Genomic DNA, 27,477 nt, shown 5'->3' with positions numbered 1-27,477 from the left:
ACAAATGATCACAGCACACGCAGCTGACCTCTAGGAAAACTAGCGAGACGAATCCTGCATACGAACAGCATGTTAATGCATATCGAACTGCTTTTCTCTCTCTTTTTTAGAACTGAGATGTTTACAGCCAGCCATAATGTTTGCATCCCTTTTTGCCTTTTTTAATAAAATGACAGAGCCAGATGTGCATTAACACCCTCAAAACAAAGAGACATATGGTAATATCTCATCTAAAAGCATGTCCGAATGCAAGTATTGGGCATATTTGCAAAATTATTGAACGCTCTGCTTTAGCAGCATGAGCGAGATCTCTGCGTTCAGTGTGAACTCATGTTCTAAATATATAATAAAAGTGTGAAACTTTCTGCTTAGTATGCTGTCAAGTGATTCAGTAAGATTAAGGGCCAATTTCATGAGTTTGGTTTCTTTTTCCATTTCTTTTTCTTTTTTTGCACTATTAAAATGCCATATATTGCACTTTGGGAGCATTTTGCTTCAATATAATTAAAACATCTCTTGATTTGTACAGAGAACAATTATCCAACTTTATTTTTTTTTTTATTTTTTGCCTGAACATCACACTTTCTAGACTTTTGTTGGTTTATTTCTTCAATTTTAAAAAATGTTTTAAGGGCCATAGGACCGCTCTGGGAGAAATGAATCATTGATATTAAACCTCAAATCCTCTTTTTGCCGGTGTGTAGATGCGGTTGTTTATAATGTTGTTTATAAAGGCATTGCTTTATCATGCTGGGCTCTGGCTAAGATTCAAGTCGGCTAGTTTCAGGAGGATACCGAACCAACAACACACAGGAATCCATTTATTATACTGTCACCAGGTCTCCTATATCACCACTGCTTCTCACTTTCTAGGACACACATACCTATACAACAAGTACACACACATAAGGAAGTAAAATCCATACTGGATTGTTTGCTACTAAAGGGTTACATTTGGAATGATAAAATCTGAGAAATATAATGTGTCCTCAAACTGAGAATCCTCCAGAAACCAACCTGCTATGATTAATATGATTAATATTAATATCAGCTTGTGCACATTTAATTCTCTTTTTAGTTATATTGAGACTATCTAAAAAGAGAATTACAATAGATTTTAAACTTGTCAATATCATTATAAAGCACAATACTAATGCAATTAATGGATATAAAATCGCAGCTATAAACACTATTCTGGCTATTTTGTTATTGATTATCCAGTGTGGATCCTCCTGCAGGACTGTTGTAATATGTAGTCTAGTAAGGGTTTTCTTGGTCCGAAATGTTATCAATTTTTATCCAGTTACTTTAATAGAGTTTTTTTTTTTTTTTCTTTTCTAGGCTCAGAAGCTGAATACAAACAACACAATAGATGTGTTATGTGTGGTAAGTATGCTAACATACTTCTTTTCATGCCAGAATAAAAACTGATAGCACATCCCAAACTAGGCATATCTCTGATATATGCCAAGTGCTATTGAAATGATTAGTCATAATGAAAGAAAAGAGAGACAAAGCAGTGATTATCTCACGTCACATTGGCCATTTTTGGCTGAACTTTGACCTGGCACTAGAGGGCTCTTTCTGCCTGGTATGCACATGATCTTTGCGTTGGGCGATGGCAAAATGTGAACATTGTTTATCTTCTGCCTTTTAAAGTTCACTAAATGTCATTGTACATAATAAAAGCAACATTATATGCTAGAATGACATTTAGTGTTGCAGCGGCAGGCCCAAACAGCCTTAAAAATGAGGACCTCTTTTCAGAGAACAAATTTCATTGCTGAATCAAAGAGCTTTTCTAATCTCACAGACATTTGAACCCATGTTAGGCATAACTCAGACAGAATGCCATTTTTATTTTTAAATGAATGAGTTTTTTTTTTTGCAAGGCGAAAGTCCAGGTTTTTTTTATGCATTATGGTGTACTAAAATCCTTGAAAAGCCAATCACAAACACATCCAATTCCTTTTTGAAAAGTTCAAGGTAAAACATCATAATGGAAAAATACGTCAAAATCAATTAGCTGAACTCTCTGTCATGTCTAACCACCTTTAGGCTGGTAAGACTAAATGCTCATACTCTTTCTTGCCTGTTCCCTGTTGTGTTTCTCCGGACCCACAGATCGATGACCCCAGCTCCTCCAACACCATCTCCAGGAATTCGTCCACTCGGCAGGCATCTCTATCAGGCCTTAGCTCTCTGCTGCTCCCGCTGGCTATCTCCCTGCACTGCATCTTCACCATAGCAATGTTGTAGCCACCTAAGAACATAAAACACGGACAGTCACAATTTGTACAAAGTCGATCGCTGTTCCTGGTCAATCTGTTGTACTCAGTACTCTCTCTCTCTCTCTTTCTCTCTCTTAGTCCCTCCCTTCCTCTCTCTTGCTGTTTTGTTTTTTAAGAGCTTTTGTTGATGTTGTTGATGCAACAAAACAAAGTGGTCTTGGTGTACTCAAGTTTCTGTCTCTCTTCCCTCCTGATTTTGCGGAAGATGAAACGTGAAAGAAATGCGAGAGAACCCTGAAATTATTGCAGCATTCCCATGTGATTTTGTGCCGTTTACGTGTTTGAGGGCCAGAAATCATAAGGACTCCTGTCACAGCAGTAGAGATTAATCTTATCTGTGCACTTAACAATACAGTGTGCACTATCCATTGCTCACTGGTACACAAAGACACAGCAAAAGTAAAACCAAGATACTATTAAAACGCTATTAATTTTTCAGATGTGGCAACTGTTTATTTCTACAAATTGTCTTTTATTTAACATTATGGTGAAAATTAGATTCTCACTAATTGTGCTTCTCCGTAGTTTTTCTATAGCATCACTGGCCCATCTGTAGTTCAAACATATCAAAAGACATTTACAAAACATCTAGTCACAGAAAGTGAAAAGAGGGTTTCGAGGGGAGTTTACTGGATGACCAACAGGACAGAAGCTTTGTCAGAAAAGACATAAGAGATAAGACATAAGGAGACTATTTGATAACTTTGCTCTGGTTTGTCATGGTGTGTTTGCGTGTGGATGCGTAATGCTGTTTGTATGTGTTTGTTTGAAGGTTGAGGATGAGATCATGGGTTGACTGGATGGGTATGTCAATAGAACTGGGGTTTCATAACTCCTCTGTCACAGTTTACGGGAGAAAACATGGACTGAGGCTAGGCGACAGCATTGATTCTTGTGTAATCAGATGATGTGTCAAGGTTCTGTGTTACAAACTGCATATATAAGTATCTGTAAATTGCATCACCACTCACAAGTCTAAACCTACCGGCATCCGCGTATCTATCAAGTGTATATTGCCTTTCTGATGTTGCTTTGACAGGGATTTTCATACTTTGGCCCCAACAAAACATGCAATCTAGTCATGTACGTATTATATACTGTAGCCAGTTTTTTGTACTGTATGTCTATACAAAAGTTACTGAAAGAGTCAGTATTGTGATCCTGCATCACAATTACTTAAAACCAGTGAGAATTATTTCAAAAAATAAAAAATAAATACCCAGAAGTCTTATATATGTCAGTATGAGGCATGTGCAGTTTAACCACCTCAGCGGTACACGTTAAAAGAGTCTATGACATGCTGCTTTGGTTCATGTGGCATTTTAAACAAAAGATAATGTATTGTTGTACTCCATGTTATTTACAAGACATTTTAAGTGCTAGATAAAAATAAATAATAATAAACACACAAACATATATATACTTCTACATGAACTATGTTTATAGAGCCTGCTATATTTGAATTGGGATTTGGTTGTACAATGTATTATCATATTGGATAAGGATTTATCGCTTTTCTTAGTAACTATATACACAGTATATATTTTTGTTTAGATATTACAGTACAAATTGAAGACTTGCATCTGTAATTATTGCTGTCCTTTCCTATATCCCAAATGAAGGAGATGTACAACAGCCATTTATTTACTATACCACTATGTTATTGTTTTATGGTAAGCCAAAAAAAAAATCTTATTTTTGTATCCTTTTGCATTATGAGTTTATTTATTGTAATGTTGTCTTTTTCTGCTGGTAAGCAGTATGGGAACTTTAAAAGTATGAACATTAAAAAACCAAGCATGAGTGATGGAAATGCAATAAAGGCTATTGGATGCGGTTTGTTATGGATTCTACGCAGGCATTTTGTGGTGGTCTGCTGCATTTGGCTTTGGCCGCAACATAAAGTTGCTGTGAAGATGGGAGCAGGACAGTAAGAATCCTACATTGTAAAAACTATATTTCTCTACATCCACATCTTATTGCTCCAGAGAATTGATAAAAATAAGAAAAATAAAACACAAGACTCTTCCACAATCTGTCACATTTCTTCTTAGCTTGTGAAAATGTAAAAAGTATTCTATGAAAATGATTAAAATGTTGACTCATTCACCTTTGTTGTGTTTTGTTTTCTCACGGAGGATGTACAGTATAAGAGGAATTTAGCAATTTAACCATAACAATAATTTTGTTTACAAAAGGAGATAGCAACAGGTCAGTGAGGGCTGCACAATAATTCTAAATAAAATGGCAATATGGACTAAGGCACTATAATAACTTAAAAAGATGTAACTAAATATAACCAAAGTCCCACAGAAAGTGGCTTTAGCTGGTTCTCATAAAGATTGAACCCAAGTGTGAACACTTATAAAAAGCAACTATTCCATTGACAGCAAAATTAGGTCTCTTTGCTATTTTTGCTTGGATGTCTCAGCAGCAATTATATTATACCTTTTCATATGAGAATAAAAGTTCATAATTTCAGGTGAAATCGTTATTACAAGATAACTTTTTGGCCAAATTGTGCAGCCTTGCTGATTATCTACACATGTAACCAAACTGCTGAATCAGCACTAACATGCTGTGTCCTCACTACAGTGGTGCAGTATAAAAGAGTAAGCGTGAAGCGCTCAGGTGACTCTCTCATGCCTGACTCGACCCAAAAGGAAAATGAAGAGACTTGCTTCATACGTTTTCTTTATTGTCCTTTGTGGTTTGGCATTGTCCCGTAAGTACTATCTATGTAATACTAACAATATACAGTAAGTGACGAAAGTGAAAGTGAAAGTGAAAGTGACGTGACATTCAGCCAAGTATGGTGACCCATACTCAGAATTTGTGCTCTGCATTTAACCCATCCGAAGTGCACACACACAGAGCAGTGAACACACACACACTGTGAACACACACCCGGAGCAGTGGGCAGCCATTTATGCTGCGGCGCCCGGGGAGCAGTTGGGGTTCAGTACCTCGCTCAAGGCACCTAAGTCGTGGTATTGAGGGTGGAGAGAGCGCTGTACATTCACTCCCCCCACCCACAATTCCTGCCGGCCCGAGACTCGAACTCACAACCCTTCGATTGGGAGTCCGACTCTCTAACCATTAGGCCACGACTTCCCCATTTGAAGTGGATCAAAACCTTTCATCAGAGTTGTCCTAAAACCTAAAACCAAAATGCATTCTTGTCCTATGACAACTTTGTTTAACTTTTTTGATCCACTTCAAATGCTGACTACTACAGTTTTTAAAATACAGAGGTCACCTTATTAACATGGTTATAACAAAGTTGAATTTAGTTAATTAATACCACTAGATAAAGATAAAGATAAAAAATGAATTTAGACAGCTTTTGTCAGTTCATTTTGTTTGTGCCTTTGCATATTTGTTCATTAAGCAATACTGCTGTATACAATATGTGGGTCAACCAGTGTCACTTCACATTAAAGAGCTTTTAATGCCTTAAGTGTTGAAAACATTTACTTATGTCAACAACAGTGCCGATAAAAGAGAGAAAATGTTTGAGGGAGAAGGTCATCACGTTCCCAGACCTGACCACCGACAACTGGGTGAAGCTCCACCCGAATGAATCCATGGACATGTCTGCAGCCACCGTGTGTTTGCGATTCTACACTGAACGAATGAGTCTTGATCCATGTCTGTTTTCTCTGGCTACACCATCGTACCCTCAAGACTTTTCTTTACGTTGGTTAAGTACCAGCAAACAGTACGAGATGACTATTCATAGCTTCAAGGTTCAGATGGATGGGTTGGTGTTTAACAATAATCAGTGGATCTCACTGTGTGCAACCTGGGATGCCAACAGTGGTCTTGCACAGATGTTTGTGAATAAAGTAGCCAGCATTAAAAAGGCAGTGGGCCCTAAAGTATCTTTCAAAGGAAATCCTGTCATAACACTCGGCCAGTGTCAGACCCAATATGATGGAGGGTTCAACGAACACAATGGCTTCACAGGTTTCATAGCAGATGTGCATGTACATGGACAAATCCTGACCATCCGTCAGATTAAGACTTACATGGAGGCAAAGACCAAATACAAACATGGTGATTACATTAACTGGCACAATCTGATGTACACCATTGCTGGGTCTGTACAAGTGGAAGGAAAGCATCAAGTAACATTCAATAGCAAAGAAGAGCAGCAATAGTGCTCTGTTGTACTGAACTGTTGTTGTAATGTCATGAGAAATGAATAAACATCTTGACAGTGAACTTTGTGCTAAGTTTTCAATACTGACCAAACAACAGAAACCTAACTTACTTGAATTAGAGTTGGATTTTGGTGCAGTTTAATGATCAAAGTTGACACAGTGGCCTCAAGCTTGCATGCTCACTTCCTCAATAACCACATATATCAGGAAAGTATAAAACAACAAAAAAAACAACAAAAAACACAAAACAAAAAAACAAAAAACCAACATCATTTTTACCTGCACTATACTATAAAACCTAAAACGACAAAACAAACAACTAACATTATAGGAGCAAACCTCTTGACACCAGGGGCCCGTTCTTCACCAGGGGCCCAGATGATTTGCAAGATGCTAGATCTTCTAATCGTGATAACTGATCACTGGCTAATCTGGTTCTTCAAATGAATTAGCGGATTTGATTTAAAATTTCTGGATTAAGTTGTCTAAGATTACCGCACGTTCTCTTGTTCCCCGAAAAGGGCAGATGTATCGATATTCGAAACCACGATCAGCAATGCAGCGACTGGCTTGAGGCTAGACAGGAATGTAATAACATCATATAATTAAAAAAAGACACCTGACAAAAAACTTGACAAATTTTCAGACTGGCTGTGTCTATAGTATTATATACACAACATTATTATATTATTTTTAAATTAATTTTTAAATTATTTTAAATTATTGTCCCTGGATCAGTAGGGTACTCTTCTAATAAAGTAGCAGTGGCTGGGACAGATCAATTCAGTATCAATTCTGCTTAAAAAAGATAAATCTAATCCTGTTTACATGAAATAAGCCTGGTTCCGAGCAGGTTTAAGCTTAAGGTTAAGGACTATGGCTTTGAAGAACCAACAAAACAAAATCATGCCAAATCATCAACAATCAAATCCAGCTAACTAAGTTAGCGACGTATGAAGTACGGACGGGTTGTGTTGGTTAACTAAAACTGTTACAATACAATACAATACAATACAATACAATACTAAATGAATGAATGAATGAATAAATGTCTTCAGTAACTGAAATAAAGCTGAAATATTCTAGAAATTAATTACATTTTGGTAAAATTAAAAGGTGTATTCAGTTATTCTATTCTATTATTTGTATTAGTGTAATTTCTGTACTTTAACCCTTCTGCGGTTTATGTTTTGAATTTTTAAAAATCACAGCTTTATTGGAATGGTGCAAAACTTGGTGACTTTTATGGCACTTGGAATGTGAACACAGAAAAAAAAATTGAGGCCATGATTCGAACAGATTAAGTGGTTGTAAAAAATAAATAAATAATCACACTCTTGGTCTTTGGTCAAAAATGACCGACCATAGGAAATGAATGGGAAATGGAGAAAAACACAACAATGTAGAGAATTTTTGTGTGCACAATCTACAAGTCAGCCACGATGCAGAAAAAGTACTCTGCAATGAAGGGGTGAAACCCTAAAACATCAAGAGTGCTAAACAGACACACCCACTCAACACAAACAACAAAAAAAAAAAACAACAAAAAAAAACACCAACAAAAACGACAAAAAATAAGTAAAAAATATGTAAAATAAAATCATAAATTCAATCACAATGCAGTAAAAAAGTGGACCACAAAAACAGACACATCCACTCACACACACTCACAGACACACAAACACACACATGCACAATTATACACACTCAAATGGAATAACCATATATCCAAAATGAGTCAAAAGTCTGAAATAAGAGGTTGAAATCAGATCAGACCCAGAAGGATTAAACTCTGATAAAACATTCCTGCTCATTTTTGTTACATTTTTATAGAATTTTAATGCTTTGTGTAAAAAAATGCTTTCTGTTAAGGTTTGACTGTAGTAGTAATAATGCAAAAAATGATATTTCAAATCAACATTTCAAACAAAAAATACATACATACATATATATATATATATATATATATATATATATATATATATATATATATATATATATATATATATATATATAAACCTTGACAAAAAGTAGCCTTTGAGAATGTCTTAATATACAGTACATTCAAGTCCATAACTTAATATAAGCAATTATGTTATGTTACAGTATATAGAGACAACTAGGGAATTCACAAGGCGCGCTATAGAGTTCTATACAGGAATTTAGTGGTTACACCATGAAATTACGTTTTTCTTTCTTTGCTCTCACCAGGTGGCACTAATCTGTATTTAAAAGGGCCTAGTCTCTATTTTAATCTGAAATACTGCATTAATTGAAAAATAATTTTGAAAAATTAGAAAAAAAGTACTATTTGCAATGGGAAAAATCGTTCATAATTATTGCATAAATATTAATTATTTAATTAAGAGATTTATGTAAAGAATCACTAATAGCCTACTAGTGGGTTTTAGAGAGATCTCCCCTTACCTGTTCAAGAAAAAAGAAGCAACTTGGGCATCACAGTTCAGGGTTTTCTTTATTGTGTGTGCTACCATGTTTACACTCACTTTTTGTCTTTGTGTCTTCCAGTTTCAGACCTTTTCTTTGGCTGTACACATACTGATTCTCACGTTTCTTTGTGTAAGTAGAGGATGGTAATGCTTTATGTTGAATATGTTAGAAATACTAAAGCCCATTTTGCTGTCTAACTTTCTTCACTCTTCTCATCACAAAATTACACAACTAGCGTATCAACAGAGGCGGCAGCCAATGAGTTCGCAGTTCTTCAGTGACGTTTACTAAAACATTGCATTATTATTGTAACATGCGAAATACAGCAAGGGGGCAATCCACACATGCAACCGCGTGTACAATTACTGTAAAACACTTTTATTGAAAACTGTTATTATTAGTATTAGTAGTCTTCATCTCATGTGAGTGTGCACCATTCAAAAACATATTTATTATGCAATACTTTTTAAATTAGCTCTAAACTGAAAAAAAGGCTTGTGCACTTTTTTTCCTAGCAATCATACAATTACCCATTGTGCTCTTAATTACCTTTAAACTGACTTCAGAACACATTATGAAATGTGTGGAATATGACGATGTAAAGCCCTCCAGGTTACTGTTAAGAAATGCATTAGCCATCATATTTCACGTTACAATGTCAATAATTATGTATAATAAATAAATTACTAAAACCAAACAAAGTACGTTTTTGTATAACAACATATATAAATACTGTTTTATAATTATAGTTGTGCAATATTTGAAACAAATTCAGCATAAAGCATTAATCACCCTTTATTTACATGAAGTTACACATCTTTAGCAAACAGAATGACATCTTCCACTATAATTGCACTATAATTGGACATTGTTTGTTTAATTAGCATTAATTATAAATTAATGCTATCCTTGAGATCCTTTCTCAAAGACATTTTATCCTGAATCTTAAAAGAAATTTCAGCTGATTTTTCTATTGTATCAGATGATATAAAAAATTAAGATCCTGAAATATTCATCTAATGAATGAATGTGATCCCTCACAGACATGCACAAAACAGATAATATTTACAAAGACTTTGTGTGTGCACAGCTTTAGGGGCTGTAATAAGTATGGAATAATACTATTACATTAGCATGCAGAGAGCTGGCAGCATTGCTCATATTGGCTCATGTAGAGTGGTGTCAGGGGCCAGGCTCAGGAGCCTCAGGCATTTGGGGCCCTAACACACATCGGCAGGGGAGAACAGCTATCTTTAACATGGCAGCCCCCAACACCACATCCATAACAGTCCAATAATGAACACCTACCTCATGCAAGTCTGATCAGTGTCTTGAGGCAAATTTGGTGTCTCGAAATGCGAGGGACAATATGTATGCAGAAGATTGCAGCTTTACTTTGATATGCGCTGTGTTGTTTGTTTAGAGTGGACTGATATGGTTGAGAGTGTATTTAAGTGTGCAGGTCTCAGCAATCTACCAGAAGAGTTTGGGAATATTTTGCTGAAGATCCTAAAAGAATAAAGTGAAACTTTTGATAAACTTTCACTTTAAAAGGTCTGTAAAAGATGGAATCCATTCTAAAATTTGCGCCAAATTAAACCACTGATTTAAACATGCCCCCTTTTCAACAGCTCTGCTGCTTTGGCATGGAATGTGTTTTTTTTTTACCTGTCTATCAAAAGCTTGACACCAGTTTTTTACCTCTTTGAACCGCTCTGCTTCCTTCAGAGATTTGCTGATGTTCACATATTTTCTTTATCTCATCACTTTTGGCCTCTTCATTTCCCTCTGTCTTCCTATTTTATTTAGCACACATGAAAACCACTTTAAGTTCATAGAGTGCAACTGATGTCCCTTTAAGGCAAGTAATTTCTCTTGGACAGCTGTTTCAGTCATGCAAGTTCAGCTCCTGTCTCATTGAATGGGGAATCTTCAAATTCTCCAAAGCTGTTAACAAAGCTTACGATTAAAGTGTCCCTATTATGGGTAATGATCCTATTTTGGTTTTGGGAGTCCCCAAACAACTTATAATATGCATTTATTTTTAGCTTATTTGCTCAGCGACCCCCAAATGATTTGCTTAACGATTAATTTTTCCAAACCCCTCCTTTGCGTGAAGCTAATATGTGGTGATTGGTCCGATTGGTTGATAGCATTTCCATTTCATGCCTGATAAAGCAGCGTTTGTGAGTGCAGTGCTGTTTTGTGTACAGCCATTACCAAGGAAACAGCTATTTTTACTGCTCCAGACACCTAGTGGCAAAGAATGAGTAGACATTTTCATACAGACCAATGCAAAAATCAAGTTTTCCCAGGTCTGAGCACGCAATAAGTGGACGTGCAATATGCTAATGTTTCATGTTGATGTCAATATGAAACGGCTTGGAATTCTTTTTAAAAACAACTCGTTTAAATTATTCAGAGTCGACTCTTTCATTTGAGAGACAATAACTTTAAACACGGTGCACTTTCAGATTTAAAGGTCCCCTGAAGTACCCCTGAAGTAACACAGTGTTAAGGCTTGTGCACACTGGGACAATTATCGTGCGTGATTATCGCCAATGTTTAACGCCTCGTGACTAAACAGAGGTGACGTGCAAAACAGCAGGTGTAAAAGCGTCATTTTTTCAAAAATGCCTCGGGCTAGGTTTTTTGGTTTGGCACCCCGCGTTAAAAACTGGCCGACCAATGAGATTGGTGCTTTTGTTCACATGCCTGGAGCTGCTGAAGTTACAGTAAAACATGACTTTGTGGCACTCAAGCACAAAACAGTCTTGCCGAGCACACATTGATACCTAACAACGAAGAGGAAGTAAGTAGATGAAGAAGAAGCATCGAGGCAAAATGAATGTAGAGCTGCTGGTCTCAGTGGTGTCTAAATACAAAGAGCTTTATGACAAACACGACAGCGACTACAAAAATCTCGATAAGAGGGAGTTGTTATGGAGAGGAACTGCAGATCAAATAGGATTTGATGTGTACCAGGGTATTTCTGGTTTTCATTAAGCACCATCTAATATCATAGTGAATTTGCATGTTTACTCGGCTCATCGCCGTTGAAAATTGCTTGAATATGAACACAAAGACGTGTCAAAAAAGATCTCGAAATAAGTGTGCGCAATAATCATCCTTTTGTACACAAGGCTTTGGTGACATAATTTCAACTGAAACAGGAAGACTGGCCGGGACATATCGAGCAGCCCCGCCCCCTTTTTAGCTTTTTGTTTATATCTGCATGGGTCAGAGCCGTTGAGCTTGGTAAAGCCGCATTTGACAGCCACAGTACAAAAGATTACCCCCTAGATTCAATAACAAAAACAAAACAAAAAAAAAAATCAATCATAATCATTCTTATTTTAAAAATTTTAAAAATATGTTCAACTCATGCAGACTCACGCATAAGATCCACTCCATGCGATCACGTCTCTGGACTTGAACCAAAGTCTGGATCAGATAATGCGCATGTGAATCCCGGACAGTAATACATTTTTTATAAATTGTAAAAATATTTGTGTCTGGGATGCCGTGAGCATGGAGATGGCTGTTGAGACAAATAAAACAAGTAGACTAGTGAACAAAACATATACTATAATGTATGTGAAATACATTTGTTTTGTGCTAAGTATACTACAAATACATTTACATATTTATGTGATTAATAAAGATACCCTGCATTTGTACTTTTACTATACTAAACTGGTATACTTAAAGTCTGCTAAACTGGAACAACTAATTTTGTGCTTAATGCAATTTAACTGTGCAGAAGCAGTGCTGATGTCTAAACCTAAACCAAAGATATATTTAAGAAGGCTATATTTGATTGTGATTAAGTGGAACTATTACAAGTATACTTTAGATACAATTTAAATGTCTTGTATTTAAAGACATTATATTATAGAGATCATACAATCCAGATTAATAGTGATATTAAAACACATTTTAGGCATAATATTAAGAAATGTGCATTGTGCAAATAAAGTTTTAGTAGGGAAGGCTTTGACCCGGAAGCAGCATTGCTTACATCATGACTTCACTTCATGACTGTGGATCGCAATCTGAGCTTCAGCTGCAGTGATGCAATGCCTTTACCAATTAGTGATTGGCTCTTTTATTAGAAGGCGGGAGTACTACATTTTATGCTTTCTCCCATTCAAAAGTAATAGAGTGCAATGTATTTGTGTGTCTAAAATCTTTGATGAAATTCTGGAAGTAAAAATCCCATTCATTTTTTCCATAAAGAGATAGATTGTTTTTTGTACCTGTCTTTTTGCCCCGATTTTCAAATATTTTTCAAAGTTTGTAATGTTGTGGTGTAGCTGGTTGGTTTGGTTCATGGCTTGTAACTCTTTCTTTAAGATTCCAATGCGAAAAATACTTCTGGTATCTAGGCAGCTAAAACTGGATGGATAGTAATGCACTCTATTATGCTTATGGCTTCTGGTTTCCCATATGGACTGCTGTTTGTGGACGAGAACAATGATTGACGGACAGAAAGTGCCCCAAAAGCATTCTAATTGGTTAAACAAAGAATCTGATCCTGTTTCATGGCCACCGTTTACAGACAGTAGGGCTGTCACGGAGATTGTGTGTTATCTCAGGACAGCTATTTCAGTGATATATTTCATGAAGTGCAATCATTTTTTGCATACCATTCCATAAAGAAATCATTTACAGCACCTTTACGTCCACCACTGCAGCTGTGTGTCTTCTCTTTGCCTAGTTTGAATGACAAGACAAACATTATCACCACCTGCCATGTTCAAATGAAAAAGCCATTCATGGGAACTGAAATTTCTGCAATGGATTTGACTCACTGATACACATCTGGAAGTGAGTTGACTGCAAAGTATTTTTTTCTTGCTCAGAGCAGTTGTGAGCAGTATATACACACAGGCATAAAGACCAATTAACCGAATGGCAGAACGGTTATGGGAAAGTAGCTTGCTATTCTGACTTCATTTGCAATGAGGATGCGTGATAATCATCCTGAGTAGCTTTGTCATTCTTTTACTCACTCTGTATAATCATCTCAACACTAAAAAACCAAACAGATCATCATGACTCACATTAGAAACCTGATGACTCTGACTGATGTGACTTCATCCCGGACACAATAATCCATTTACCATAATGGCACATTGTCATTGTGTCCTGGTTGGTGAACAGAGAGCAGTGTCTTTGTTAGCACTGATGTGGGCTGCTGTGAACAGAACGCCCAACAGGAGAATCATTCTTCTCACTATGTGGGTACAAGTGACCCTAAAACAACTGCAGGCTTTGTAGTCTGACTGCACCGCGATTGATCATTCACCATCAGACGACAACAATTACCAGACGTAAATGGAGCATAATGGTGTAAAGATCAAGTCCGGCCTACACATCAATCTTTAGATGAGAGGCGTCTTGACCACTGCTATTCAAATAGGCAGAGGAGGGTTGATAATGACAAGTTCATGATGCCACGATCATGTGAGATGAAACCAAGCATGACTCACGGTGGGGAATTTTACAAATTCAGTAACTTTATTTTAGTTTTGTGCAATTATTTATTTTAAAATAGTCAACCTTTTATATTCATCTTGCAATATGCACATTTTAATGAAAACAAAATGAAGTAAAATAAAGTATTAAGTTTTTATTTTTTTCCTATATATTTGAGTTGACATTTCATATACTTGAAGTTGTGCCCAAGTAGTTTAAACCCTGTAACATAACTTTTTTTTTTTTTTTTAAGTAACGGACTATAATCCATAAATCATCATAATCATCATTATACTTCTGTGAAATACAAGGTCTACTCTTTCCCCCCCAGTTTATCTTTGCACTTTATGTTAGTCAGTAGGGGCGATCTTAAAATGTTTAACCCTGTTGCTTTAATCCTGTATAGAACACAGTTGATCAATACAAAACAGATGTTTGAATACATATCAGCAATATTCTCTCTAGGAACCACTGTGTACTGTAGTTTTATGACTCAAGGCTTAAACTGTCAATCATGTTATGTTCCTAAACCTATAATTATATCCCAACACATTTTAATATGTACTCATTTTAAAATGGCCTATTTGTAGCCTATTAATGCGTAAACACATTTTCTACTGATGTAATGTTTAAAAACGTAAGAAATGTTCTTTTAAAATCACCATACCATCAATTTTGTAGAACAACCACAGCAGTCATAAAAATCCAAATTTCTGGCATGAAACTCTAGATGGTGCAGTCCAATAGGTCAAACTCAATCTGACATTATGACATCATTATTACATGGCACAGCTGTTTGGTTCTTTTTGTATCAACAGCCAATGAGCTTGCTGCTTAAAGGGGAAGTGAAGGAGTCAAACAAGTTTACATTATTAAGTAACGTGTTTTCCACTCTAATTAAAAAATATATAACAAACACAATTATGATGATTGGCTGTAACCATTTTAAAGAAATGTAACCCTTTTAAAGAAAAAAGGATGTTTTGCTATAGCTTTTGGAGCAAGGGTGCTGCCATCTTGCAGTTCCACAGCGTCTGACGTCACAGGGTTTGTTCGCTCCGTTGACCAGTGCAGTAATATAAGCATTTCTTTATTTTTTTGAACGCACCAATGTGCTTGGTTTTCACCATAATTTTATGAATATCCAACACCAAACTATTTAAATCATAAAGTTTTGAGTGTGGTATCCCAAACATTGTTTTCATAAGGTGAGGCGCAATATGATGTAAACAAATAATGCTTCATACATTATCGTTCATGTGGCATCTTTATTGTTATGTCAGACCTTTCAGAAATATTTGCATTACACTGGATCTTTCACCATTAATGGTGTGTAAGATACTTTATGTTCACCTGCGAATACAATTAGTTCACCTGCTGTTAACAGGAGGCTCCACTTTTAATTAATAATTTTAGGAAGAAGTGGAAAATGTGCTGAATGTTTCATTTCATTCAAGTGAATTAAACTGAGCAGTTAGACTGTATTCACACTTGTTTTATATGCGGAGCCAGGCGCGAGTTGACACAGGTTGCGAGTGTGCGTCAAGACCCATAATGCCAGATGCGCTCTTGGAGCTGTGCACAAGGCTGCATGTGTGCGGCAAGTATAAACGGCTCCTCCGTGAGACGCGGCAGAAAGGAGCGAGTATGAGAAGCATTCAGAGACACCGTCTGTGTGCGGTCTTCTGAATTGGGGATAGCGAACATGCATTATAAACTTCTTTCAAATTAGAATCTGTTGGAGAGATAAAATGTGCAAGATAACGTTCATATACTTATAAAAACATCTAAGAATATATTTTTTTATTCTCCAGTACTGAAAGCAGAACCTATATGGAAGCTCTTGATGTGTTGTGACAAAGGTCTTGCAAAGTAATGTTACCTTTCTTGTTTGGTGTCTGTCATTTTGAAGCCGAAGTAATCTCATATTAGCTACATAAATTTTTCTTTAGGATTAATTTGCCTAACTATCGATCTGACCCTGTAGACGCCATAATCACACACTCTCTCTCTCCCGCTTTCTGATTGTTTTTTATTTTTTAATGGTAGGTGTTTAAGCAGTTGGCTTGAGCAGTGCTGATTGGGGAGAATAAAGGTGCCAAAGCCCCTTTAAGACAAGTGATGTCACTTGGTAGCCATCTTTGAAACGCCTCTCGGGCATCCAAGTGCAACTTCTATCTCTTTGAATGGGGAAACATCAAATTCTACAAAACTGTTCACTAGGGTTGAGATTAAATTTAATATTTGAAATCACCAAAGAAATCTGATAACAACTGTATCATAAATGTTATTTTGCTCAAATAGCTTTTAAAAAGCTTATTATTTAGGCTAGACCATGCAGTGCGCATGCCAGTCCTGAGCGCACATCTCAGAATGCTGACTGTTTCTATAGTAACCGGGACGCTTCTAACGACAGCTGCAGTGACACTGACTTTATCTATTAGCGATTGGCTCCTTCATTTAGAAGGCGGGGCTTCCTGCGATTGAGCGGCCATATTGAGCGTTGTATTTTCTCCCATTTAAAAGTAAGGCTGCCTCTCAAGGCTGGTAGTCATGCATTTGCGTTTGCTCTGGAACAGAGTAATATGTCCACATCACAGGCTTTGCGATTAGCAAACCGCAACGTCTCTAGATCCTGATTGCGATTCTATTAATCACACGGCCCTAACGGTAGTACTGCTCAATCCCCACTCCGCATCGGCTGAGATGCATAAGCAGTGAGACTTATTATGGGCTCAACAGTCCTTTCAAGTTCGTATTTCTCAATTTCAAAACAAGCATGCGTTCAAAAAGTAAAGAAATGCTTATATTACTACACTGGCCAACTGAGCGAATCAACCCCGTGACGTCGCACGCTGTGGAATTGCAACATGGCGGTGCCCTTGCTCCAACAGCTATAGCAAAACATCCTTTTTTCTTTAAAACAGTTATATTCATTGTGTTTGTTATATATTTTTTAATTAAAGTGGAAGTCACTTTACTAAATAATTTAAACTTGTCTGACTGCTTCACCTCCCCTTTAACATTCAAATACTTGGCTAGTGCTTGCTGTAGCAGTTGCAGTGCGCATCAGAAACCCTCCACCTCCCCCAGCTCCACCTGTATAGATCTGCTTCACGGTGATTCATGTATGCTACAATGGGGTTATTTATTTGTGCAGCAGTAGTATTTCTTGGATGCTCACAACAGCATGTTGTGGATGTACTGGCAGTAGCAAGTCTAGGTATTTCCTCTGCCACAGCAGCGTAGCAGATCTGTTCCACCAAGACAAAACACATCAACACTGTCATGTACATTACCATGCGAATCACTCAGAAAGATGTCACAACAGAAATATAATTTTACAAACACATAACACATATGTGCATTTCTACATATGCTTGGACCACTGGAATTTCAATAATGTAATAAAAAAAACAACAAAACACATTTACTCACTCTAATAAAAAAAATGATTTTTAAAAGATAATAATGACTACTCCTCTTCCTACAAAACAACAACACAGCAAAGCACAGCAGAGGGCTGCCAATGAGGTCAAATGGGAGGTTTTCTTTGATGTTTAACTTGCTGGGTTTGATCCAGAGTGACAAATGATCCAGTAACAGCTTTAGCAAGTATAACATTTCAACAGCTGTCTACAATCATACTGCAAACTCACTGAAAAAAAATCATTTAAATCTGTCATGTATGAATCTACATACTCTGTTCTGTTTAACACCTATGGCAACAGCACTTAATTACGAACATATGTGAATTCCTTGTTTTTTTATTAAGTGCATTAAACCACTGCATGCTTGTGCAGATAATATTTGAACAGCTTTCCAAATCCATGTGGGTTTTAGTAGCATATTTTAAATGACTTGGTGAGTCAAATAAATAGATGGTATGGACAGATTTAATAGATGATTCATCAGTAAATTGAGCATGAAAGTAGCTAGTTTTAAACACAACTAAATGTATATTTTCTTTTTTTCCCAGGCCTTATTTTGTTTCTTGTTCTTGGAAAATGTCATTCATCCCACATGATTTGCCCTGTAAGACCCAGTCACTGCATCTCATGATACGGATCTTCACTTTTGACGCTACACAAAACTTGCGTGAAAATAAAGCACACAACAGATAAATCAAAATGTTTATTTCTGCATAAACATGAACAAACTTTCTTTGGCTGCTCTTCATTTGTTTAAAGGTGCTGTATGTATGTATGTTTTTGACTCCACTAAAGCATAAAAATACCATAATATGTTTGCAGATATTTAAGAAACATGCTAAGTTAACATACTTGTTTATCTGAAAAACAATGCTACAGTCAGTTATTCTCCTTTGAAAATGTGCGTTCCGGGCCGGAATGTCGGGCTCTGTTTTGGTTTGTGAAACCCGCCCCCCCCACTGCCAATTTACCCAATTGTATTTCGGCACCCCGGGTTGCCAGTTGGCGGGAAACACTGCGTATTTAATTTCAGTCATGGAAGCTGGTGAACTAAAGGGGTTAAAGCGTCAATCTGGCAACCTGCATGTGCGTCAAGTCTGAGGAGGAGGGACGGGGTAAAAAAACCCTCTCCAATATTTTGAATTTGGACTGCAATACCTAGTTCAACCATTCGGTGTCAATCCTACATACAGCACCTTTAAAGTTGATTTTTGTATAATGTAAATTATTACATAATGCTGCAAAACCAGAAAACTCATCAACATTTATACAATTTTCAAAGGTTATGACTCAACTATGCAAATGAGAATAAATAAACAAAAACAAATGCCTTTGAGACATAAGAGATAACACAATGATATTGTTTCTGCATTGCAGTATAACACTGTACCTGTATAGCCTGTGTAACAGTGCAAATGAACCAACAACCCAGTCAGTGATACATTTGTTAGATTTAAGTCGAGCGGGAGTCATTTATATACACATTCAAGAGATTACACACACGTTCAATTTTCAAATTTGAATCAACACTGCAATGGAAAAAAACAAAAAACAAAACAAAAAACAAAAACCAGTATATTATTATTAAATGTTCCACAGAAGAAAGTCATATAGGTTTGGAATGACATGACATAAATATAATTTTGGGGTGAACTAAGTTTAGGCTGATGTAGTAAAAGTCATTTTAGACAAACATGAACAGACAATATAACAAAGGGCTTAAATGCAACACATTTTGGTTGTGAAAACATGATAGAGAAGTACAATAACAAAACTTATTGAGCCTACTTTAGTTTAATAAACTTGATGTATTTTCATAATAAGACATGAAATTATAGTTTTTACATGTCTTGACTATCTGAAGCAAACAAACCAATACATTATGAAAATACACATTTAGATATACAAATACAGGCAAATGTTTCTTGGCTTTATTAACATGTTAAACAAAACCGAGTTAAGATATGACACTGTACGTACTAATGGCAATTTTAGTGTGACAGTTTTGTGAACACTAGACATTGAAAATACAAACCAATGATTTTGCCCACAGAACCTTAATATTTTAGGTCCATTTCAGCTGTGGTTAACTTGGCTAACTCTCTGCTGACACACATCTGCTGATCACAACCACTCTGTCTGATAAATGCAGCACTAGTTTTATGGCAGCTAAAGTTCCATAAGGTAAATCTGTAGCCAATCATATGATGCTGAAAAACCCTGTTGATTTGATTAATTACTTTCTTTTATGTCATGCACACACGTAAGACATTTGTAGTAAGACTGTAAATGCTCTCTATCACTACCAAAACACACTGTGCTTGAGCATGAGGAATGCTTTGATTAGACCAAAAAACAAAACAACAACCAATGCTTTGTGTTCTCGGGATGAAGGAGGCAATTTAAATATGTACACTACCATTCAAAAGTTTTTTAAAAAAAGTTTGTTATGCTCACTTAGGCTGCATTTGATGTATTTCAATCCTGTGATGTCAAAGCTGAATTTTCAGCAGCCATTACTCCAGTCTTCAGTTTCACATGATCCTTCAGAAATCATTCTAATATTTGGTGCTTATTATCGATGTTGAAACAGTTGTACTGTTTTATATTTTTGTAGAAACTCTGATAACTTTTTTTTTTCAAAGATAATTGAATAGAAAGTTTAAAATAAAAGCATGTATTTGAAATACGGTGGAATTAAATTACAATGTTTTGTCACCTTTGATTAATTTAATGCATCCTTGATGAAGAAAACATTTATATATATATATAAAAAAAAAAAAACTTACTTACTCCAAACTAGAATGGTAGAATATATCTGCTAAAAAAGTTAATTTTAGCTAGCATAAAAAGAAGAAAAAAAAGAAAAGATTTTTCAAAGCTATAAATTAAATAAAGATTACTGGAATATATATTTACAGTCTTTCTACTTAAAAAAAAAAAAAAAAAAAAAAAAAAAACCTTTAATTCAATTTGTTATTTGTTGCTCTTTGTAATTATGTGTGAAATTTAATCCTGTACCAAAATCCTTTCAGTGTAGCATCTAGACAACCTCAAATCTAAAATATATGGACAAAAAGCCCAAAACCCCAGTTTTATTTCCATTTGGACAAGTGTGTGAGTTTGTGTATGGCCACTAGGAGACACAAATGTCAGTTTTGCAAGACAAATCCAATCTTATCTCTAAAATTAAACTTTCCACAGACCAAGACCATTACAAAACACCATACAGTATGTACCAAACACAGTCCTCGGCTAACGATAATTAGTTTATTAAAGAGTCATCAACAGACACTTCACTAAATAACAAGACAAAACCCTGAAAGTAGAGGCAGGTTTATTCTGAATGCCTCTACATGCGTGATCAGATGATTAATTCTGGCCTGAAACTTGTTCTACACACTCCCTCCCTTTTAGAGAACCAGCTGTTGAAAACAGAAACCCAGTGGGTGCAATCAAAATGCAGATGTCCTCCACAGAGGTTCAAGCAATACTGAGGGAATACGAGCTCCACTATGGAGCGTGCAATTCAGGAGGAGCCACACATGGACTACTAATGTCTCGACCCTCCTTTGTCATTTACACTTCAAGAGCTCCCCGCTCATCAGCACCATCTCCTTGTAGTGGTAGAGAACGAGACAGAAGGAGAAAAAAGCTGAGAATCAGTGTGTCCAGTGAGGTCAGTCGACTGGTTCAAACACAGGTCCCCTGGTGCACCGTGTGCTGCTGTTTACGGCTCTTTAGACTCAAACCCTTGTCTTTGAAGTCGCCCGCCCTCTGCTGATACGTATCAATAAGAGCACTGGCTATGGTAATGCCTGTGGGGAGAAGGAAGAGATGAGAGAAAGGGAAAGAAGTGAGCTTCAAAGAAGAGGACTCAGAAGTGCAGCAGGTGAGGCGCAGCATCCTGATAGGAGCACGCCGACACTTAACAAACAAACCTCTGTGTCTGTCAATATCACAGCAGTTCAAGCTCATCTTACAACCATCAGTGCAGTTCACATTGCTATTTGTCATTTTTTTTTTACAACTGTATGTACTTTTAGCCACAGGGAATCTTAGAAAACATTGCATTCAGCATTACAGCTTGGTTGGAAATCATACAAATCATATAAATCTATGCTAAAATACATCTGAAAACTAGCAAAAATAAATGTTTTAAAGACGAAAGTGCCTATGTTTATTACTGGGATAAGATGATAAGATTAGCAGTTTTGCAGCAGGGATGTTTTTCTGTCTGTACATGTCAGATCTAAGAGCAAAGTCTCTGAAAGCTCATTGTTTACCTTTGTAATCTTGAAATGAGATGAACAACGTGATGTATCTGATATAGTTTAATCAGACTCATAATGCTACATTCATCATTCGATATGTATTCAGAACGGAAGCTCTGAGAAGGAGTGAAGGTTCTTTGAGCTCGTGTGTAATTTGGACAGCATGTGTTGATGTTTTACACATCAGAGATTCCTTGCAAGTCTATTATTGAACACTGGCCACCCTGATGAGTTTAAAGCTTAATTCCTGAATGTGTTTACAAAGCATACATGAGAGCTAATAACTTTCAGATGTGATCTGTGGTAAGAAATAGAGTTGTGACTGAATAAAGATTGCATTGGAAAAAAAGTAAAAAAAAAAATAAAAAAAATAACTAAATTAAAATTCAATTAATAAATAAAAATATTTAATAAATAATATATAAATATATAAACAATATATATACAAGAATGAATGAAACAAACCAACAACATATAAATATACAATTTTGCATGGATGGACCTAATATTTTTGACATTATTCCACCAAAGCATGATTGTTGGTGTAATTTCTTTCAATTACCTTTTCAAAACAATAAAGTTCAAATTCGCCTTCTTGACCCAGTATTTGAATAAGCTGCATTTATTTACAGCACACACTGTACATAACAATAGGACAACATCATCTAAGGAACAAAATGTTTTCCGCCAAGGAGAGCTGTCCGTCTCAAGTGAATTAATTGCGAGGGTGAATCAAATCAGGTGCGCATGAGGAGAAGGCTAAAGTGCTCTCAGCTAATGGAAAATCAAACTCATTATTGTGATCTTTGGCAGGTGAACTGCTTGCATGATTAACCCTGATGAATCCTGCACTTTGAGACAGGATGTGCGAATCCGAGAACTCCATTAAAGGTAATCAGAAAGACTTTGTTGACCTGAGGCATGCATCAGTGTAAATGAACCCTTTATAGCTCCTCCATTATTGGAAATGGCCGTTGTCTTGTCCACATGAAGCGTAAATGCCTTCCCGCCATGGCCCACGTTTGCCGTGAGCGATGCGTGTGAGACAAGTTCCAGAGATAATCGGAAGAATGTCTCTGCGGGAGCCGAACGAGCAGCTGTCTCTTCACACCACCTGCCTCTTCACAAAGTGTCATTATGCCACACCAAGGTCACTCTTTCAACTGATGAGTGTTTTCCGCAAGCAATCAGCCACACTCCAGCCTCAGTGTGACGCCAAGGTTATCCTGAGAGGGAATACACTCTCAACCTGACTTTCTATTTCCTTGAGTCATAATGACTTCACCCGTCATTCACAAGCCATTGGTGGGACGTGAGATCTGGTGTGGTGGGGGTCAACAACATCATTTAACTTCAATGTTACTCGTGTGATTAAGGTTAGGGTAATGAACTCACTTGGTGTTTATTGTAGAACACAGGCCTGACAGCATAGGTGACAATGGCTAACAGCGCTAGCATGCAAACAGTGCTGTAACGAATACTAAGTGAAGAAAAGAGATAAAGTTTTTCTTTTACTTCAGCTGAAATGACTGCGCTATAAGTGGCATATTTTATAATTATATTCACTGCTCAATTCTATGATAAATCTTGCATACAGTTGATATCACTTTCCACATTAGCAGACCTTCAGATCTCGCCTTTCAGTTTTCTGCTGACCAAAGAGGTTTTAAACCATCCGCTCGGAGGCCCACAGCATTTAAATGGATAGTTCACTCAAAAATGACTATTATGTCATTATTTATTCACCCTTATGTTGTTTCATACTTTTTTTCTGTAGCTATTTAAGTAGCTATTGCCATATGACAAATCATAGTGATATATTTTTATAAAACAGTGAGTTCCAGTCCTCAACTCTGATTGGTCAGCAGCTGTGTTTTATTCACGATACAGCACGACTATGACGGCTTTACCCAACAGTTATGTGTATCACTGAGCAACACCCTTAGCAACCACCCTTAACAACATAAACAATCAATAATATAGCGTTAAAATTATTCAGTGTATTATGTATTTCAGCATTATTAACTGTTTGCTATTTATTTAATGAAGTATGAGTGACTATTGCTGGTCTTTTTTGTTGCATCTTTCATCTTTAATTTTGAGATCACGCACTCCGGGTCCAAGCCTCAACTCGCTTCACTTGAGAATACTACCTCAGCAGCCGTTTATTAGCACTGTTTATTCATATTGAACATTTAAGCTAAACGTTTTCAAACTTACGGTGTACACTAAAGTGTCCATGCTCACAGCATCCCAAACACAAATAATTTTTATATTTATTTATTTATTTATATTTATATTTTCATTGTCTGGCTATCTGGGATTTCGGTATGGAGTCGTTTTCTCGTGGTATCTGATAGAGCGCTTGAACACAGAAGCGGTGACACGTGACGTCAGACTTAACAAGCTGATTATTAGCCTACATGATTACAAGGCTGGAAGTTCAAAAAATCAGTCAATATACTAGTGTGAATTGTATTTATTAAACAAAAATGTCATTCATATCAATTCATGCATCACCTATTTTCATCGTAACATATAGCCCTGTCCTATAGAAAACAACATTTATGTTTAATCTAATATTGTGTTGGTCATACTATACAGTGATTTATTGCTTGTCTTTGTTGAATAATACAGAACATAAAGAGCTTTAAAAACATTATTGCATACTAAATCACAATATTAGTAAAAAAAAAATCCAATTAAATTATTTTCCAAAATCATTCAGCCCTAATTACAATACGCATATAACAAACTATTGCCGGAGCTACCTGCGACAGAAGGAATCTACTGGAACATTGGAAATGAAGGACTGGCCTCCTCAAAAGTCCGGACCTCAACTCCATTGAGCAAATTTGGGGCGAGTTGGAAAATAAACTGGACAGATCTATTATACAGTCAAAGGAAAGCCTTTGGCCTGAGTTGCAGAAGACATGGGATAACATTAGTATATTGACACTATGCCAGAGCAATGTGCTGCTGTAATTGCTGCAAAAAGTGGACATACTAAATATTAAAGTTAAAAATGGATAAAAACAGTACGACTCACTTCATCTGATATTTGTTGTGCTCAGAGCAACCATCTGCATGTTTCATGAACATTATGAAATGAAATCATGTTTTGGAGGCAAAAAAAATATCAATATTTTCAGATCTGTCAAGTGTTGTAATAATTCTGGCCACTACTATATATATATATATATATATATATATATATATATATATATATATATATATATATATATATATATATAAAAGAAAATCAATAAATAAGAAAACAGCACATCATAAAATATATGTGTTCTAAAATTAGCTCATAATATCAAACATGTTTGATGTTGACTTGTCCAGACTGCAAATGATAAAAAACTGTGTAGTGTAGTCCCAGCCTTAACTACTTCATTAAAAAGAGTCTTTACTGTAGTTTAACTTTTAAACGATGAGTAGCTTCTAAAATGTCAAGCTAATTTCAAAGTAGTTTCCCCTAGAACTGCTCTACAATCTGTTATCCCCTACAAAGGACAGTGGCCATTAATAAAAAAAGTGTGAAAAAAGCCTTATCAGAGCTGGTGGTTTTGCAGAGCTAATTCAGCCCTGTCCATGAAGGCTAGAGTGCCAGTGCACTCCTCAGGGTCAATAATTGCCAACCTCCTCTTTGTGCTGCTATCACTGTCGGTCACAGACTGGCCACACTGACCACAGCTGAGTTACCTGACATGATAAGGTCAAATGTGTTCTTCCCAACACAAAAGCTTGAGTGAGGAGAGAGAGAGAAAACACAGAACATCACCAACAAATAGATTAGACAGGTCTGCGCCTACATGCCCTTGCTAACAAGCTGCACAATTAGCTACTTTACATCTCATAAACAACATGCTGGAAAAAGGCAAGAGAGAAAATGGTAGTGTGTACTTGTATGCACTGTAACCTTGAGAGCAATTTTTGAGTACTCAAACTGCACAGCTGAACACCTGTCATGCCACTAATTACAATACATAATTGCTAATAACATGTTTACAGCAGCAGCCAGCAGAACACTTGTGCTTATAACTTTTCTCAGAAAGAGGCTTCATGGAAAATCAATTTTGTCTTTTGTATTGGTTAGTTCTGAAAAATGTTTACATGCGTTTATATTGTATCACTGATTAATACTTGATTATGATTGGCTGATAGACATATTAAGGCATTGGTTATGTTTTATAATGGCTATAAACTAGTTCCAGGTCTTGACCACATTACATTTCCATATCACTTCAACACATTAATACTTCAATTATTTTAAGTAGCCTAAGGCTACAACCAAGAAGAACCAGAAATAGACATCAATACATTGTAAACAAATTAAAAGGTAAAAGTAAAAATAAATAAAATTAAATGCATGCTATGTATATGCTCTCTGTCACGAATCCTGTCCGTGGTCTTCTGTCCGTTCATCACTAGAGGTCGCCTTCTGAATTTATTGACTCTCACACTACACAGACTGGACTACATTTCCCATGTTCCATTTCACTAATCACACTCTCACCTGTAGCCTATCACACACACAATAAATACGAGGCTCTTACCACAGTTCAGGGCCGAGCATTGTAAGCACATATAGCTATCCTAGCTGATAGCTACAAGTGATGCAAATTCCGATTCATTTCCGTGAACTGGTTCTTTTTGGACAGATCAGCTCATTGAACCAGTTCAAAAAGCTGATTCATCGGTTCCTGACGTCATCAAGCAATAACGTCTCTACGCATTTCTTTTCTAGCTCAGTGCAATGTTATATCAATGAAAAATTCAAACAAGTCATTTGTGTCAACACATACTGAAACATTCAAAAAAGAAAGATATTTGTGTGAAAGCATATGGCTGATTATTAACATATAATTCACTCAAGTTAATGGTGTTTGTGGTCACAGTTTTATTTGCGGATCCTTTATGTCTGATACGTCTGACTGACCAATATTGACTAGCTTACAAGTTGGATAAGATTCCTAAAAGATTCACACCTACAGCACACATTACAGACATTGATGCATAAACGTGGATATGTTCTACATGTCTACAGTATAAAGAATGAATAAACCAGTCTTATAAACTTCTTGATTTCACTTAAGCAACTTTAAATATAATATCAATGCAAATTAACTTTTCTAAAATTTTATTACATCACTCGACACAAAGGTTTTTGCAGGTTTTAATAAAATGTAAATTAATAAGTTATAATAAGCATATTTCCAATATGCGCCTTAGGCTTGCACAGTATCGTCGACTCACTCATCAGAATCTTCGGTAATCCTCATCAAACTTTGCCACGGCTCAATCGGTTCTTTTTGAGTTGGACATGCTTGTCACGATCGTCAGCTGGAGTGCTCATGAACTCCAGTAGAGGGCA

General features: G+C 36.3%; 3 protein-coding genes across 5 annotated transcripts in view; 2 read left to right on the top strand and 1 right to left on the bottom strand.

Annotated features, from left to right (window-relative positions):
* The window catches only part of gfra1a (gdnf family receptor alpha 1a), an 82,646-nt gene extending 78,248 nt beyond the window's left edge, over window positions 1–4,398 (top strand). For both annotated transcript variants that reach the window (XM_042736734.1, XM_042736735.1), the window contains 2 exons: window positions 1,342–1,385; window positions 2,115–4,398. In XM_042736734.1, coding sequence (XP_042592668.1) covers window positions 1,342–1,385; window positions 2,115–2,259 — 189 coding nt within the window. In that variant the 3' untranslated portion in view covers window positions 2,260–4,398. The remainder of the gene's footprint in view (window positions 1–1,341; window positions 1,386–2,114) is intronic.
* Window positions 4,399–4,861: 463 nt separating this feature from the next.
* On the top strand, window positions 4,862–6,518 carry apcs (amyloid P component, serum). Its single transcript, XM_019067216.2, has 2 exons — window positions 4,862–5,016; window positions 5,784–6,518. Exons 1-2 carry the CDS (start codon window positions 4,959–4,961, stop codon window positions 6,452–6,454), a joined length of 729 nt encoding a protein of 242 aa, XP_018922761.1. The 5' UTR covers window positions 4,862–4,958; the 3' UTR covers window positions 6,455–6,518.
* A 14,051-nt stretch (window positions 6,519–20,569) lies between these two features.
* The window catches only part of atrnl1a (attractin-like 1a), a 233,763-nt gene continuing 226,855 nt past the window's right edge, over window positions 20,570–27,477 (bottom strand). The window contains exons 30-31 of one of the 2 annotated variants that reach the window (XR_006156248.1): window positions 20,932–21,638; window positions 20,570–20,879 (exon numbers count right to left, since the gene is read on the bottom strand). Coding sequence is in view for 1 of the 2 variants with exons in the window: in XM_042736733.1 (XP_042592667.1) it covers window positions 21,514–21,638 (125 nt within the window). In the remaining variant the exon portion in view is untranslated. Of the gene's footprint in view, window positions 21,639–27,477 lie in introns of both variants that reach the window. The other variant, XM_042736733.1, reaches the window with a different exon arrangement.

This window comes from Cyprinus carpio, chromosome B13, assembly GCF_018340385.1.
Source record: "Cyprinus carpio isolate SPL01 chromosome B13, ASM1834038v1, whole genome shotgun sequence".
Lineage (NCBI taxonomy): Eukaryota > Metazoa > Chordata > Actinopteri > Cypriniformes > Cyprinidae > Cyprinus > Cyprinus carpio.
Note: the sequence above shows the minus strand (reverse complement) of the source record. Positions and strands in the feature narration are given on the sequence as shown.

Bases quoted from the DNA above. Each gene is read 5' to 3' on its own strand.
- apcs (XM_019067216.2), top strand. From the start codon at position 4,959: ATGAAGAGACTTGCTTCATACGTTTTCTTTATTGTCCTTTGTGGTTTG. The intron at 5,017-5,783 runs GTAAGTACTATC...TGTCAACAACAG, and splicing joins TTGTGGTTTGGCATTGTCCC to TGCCGATAAAAGAGAGAAAA.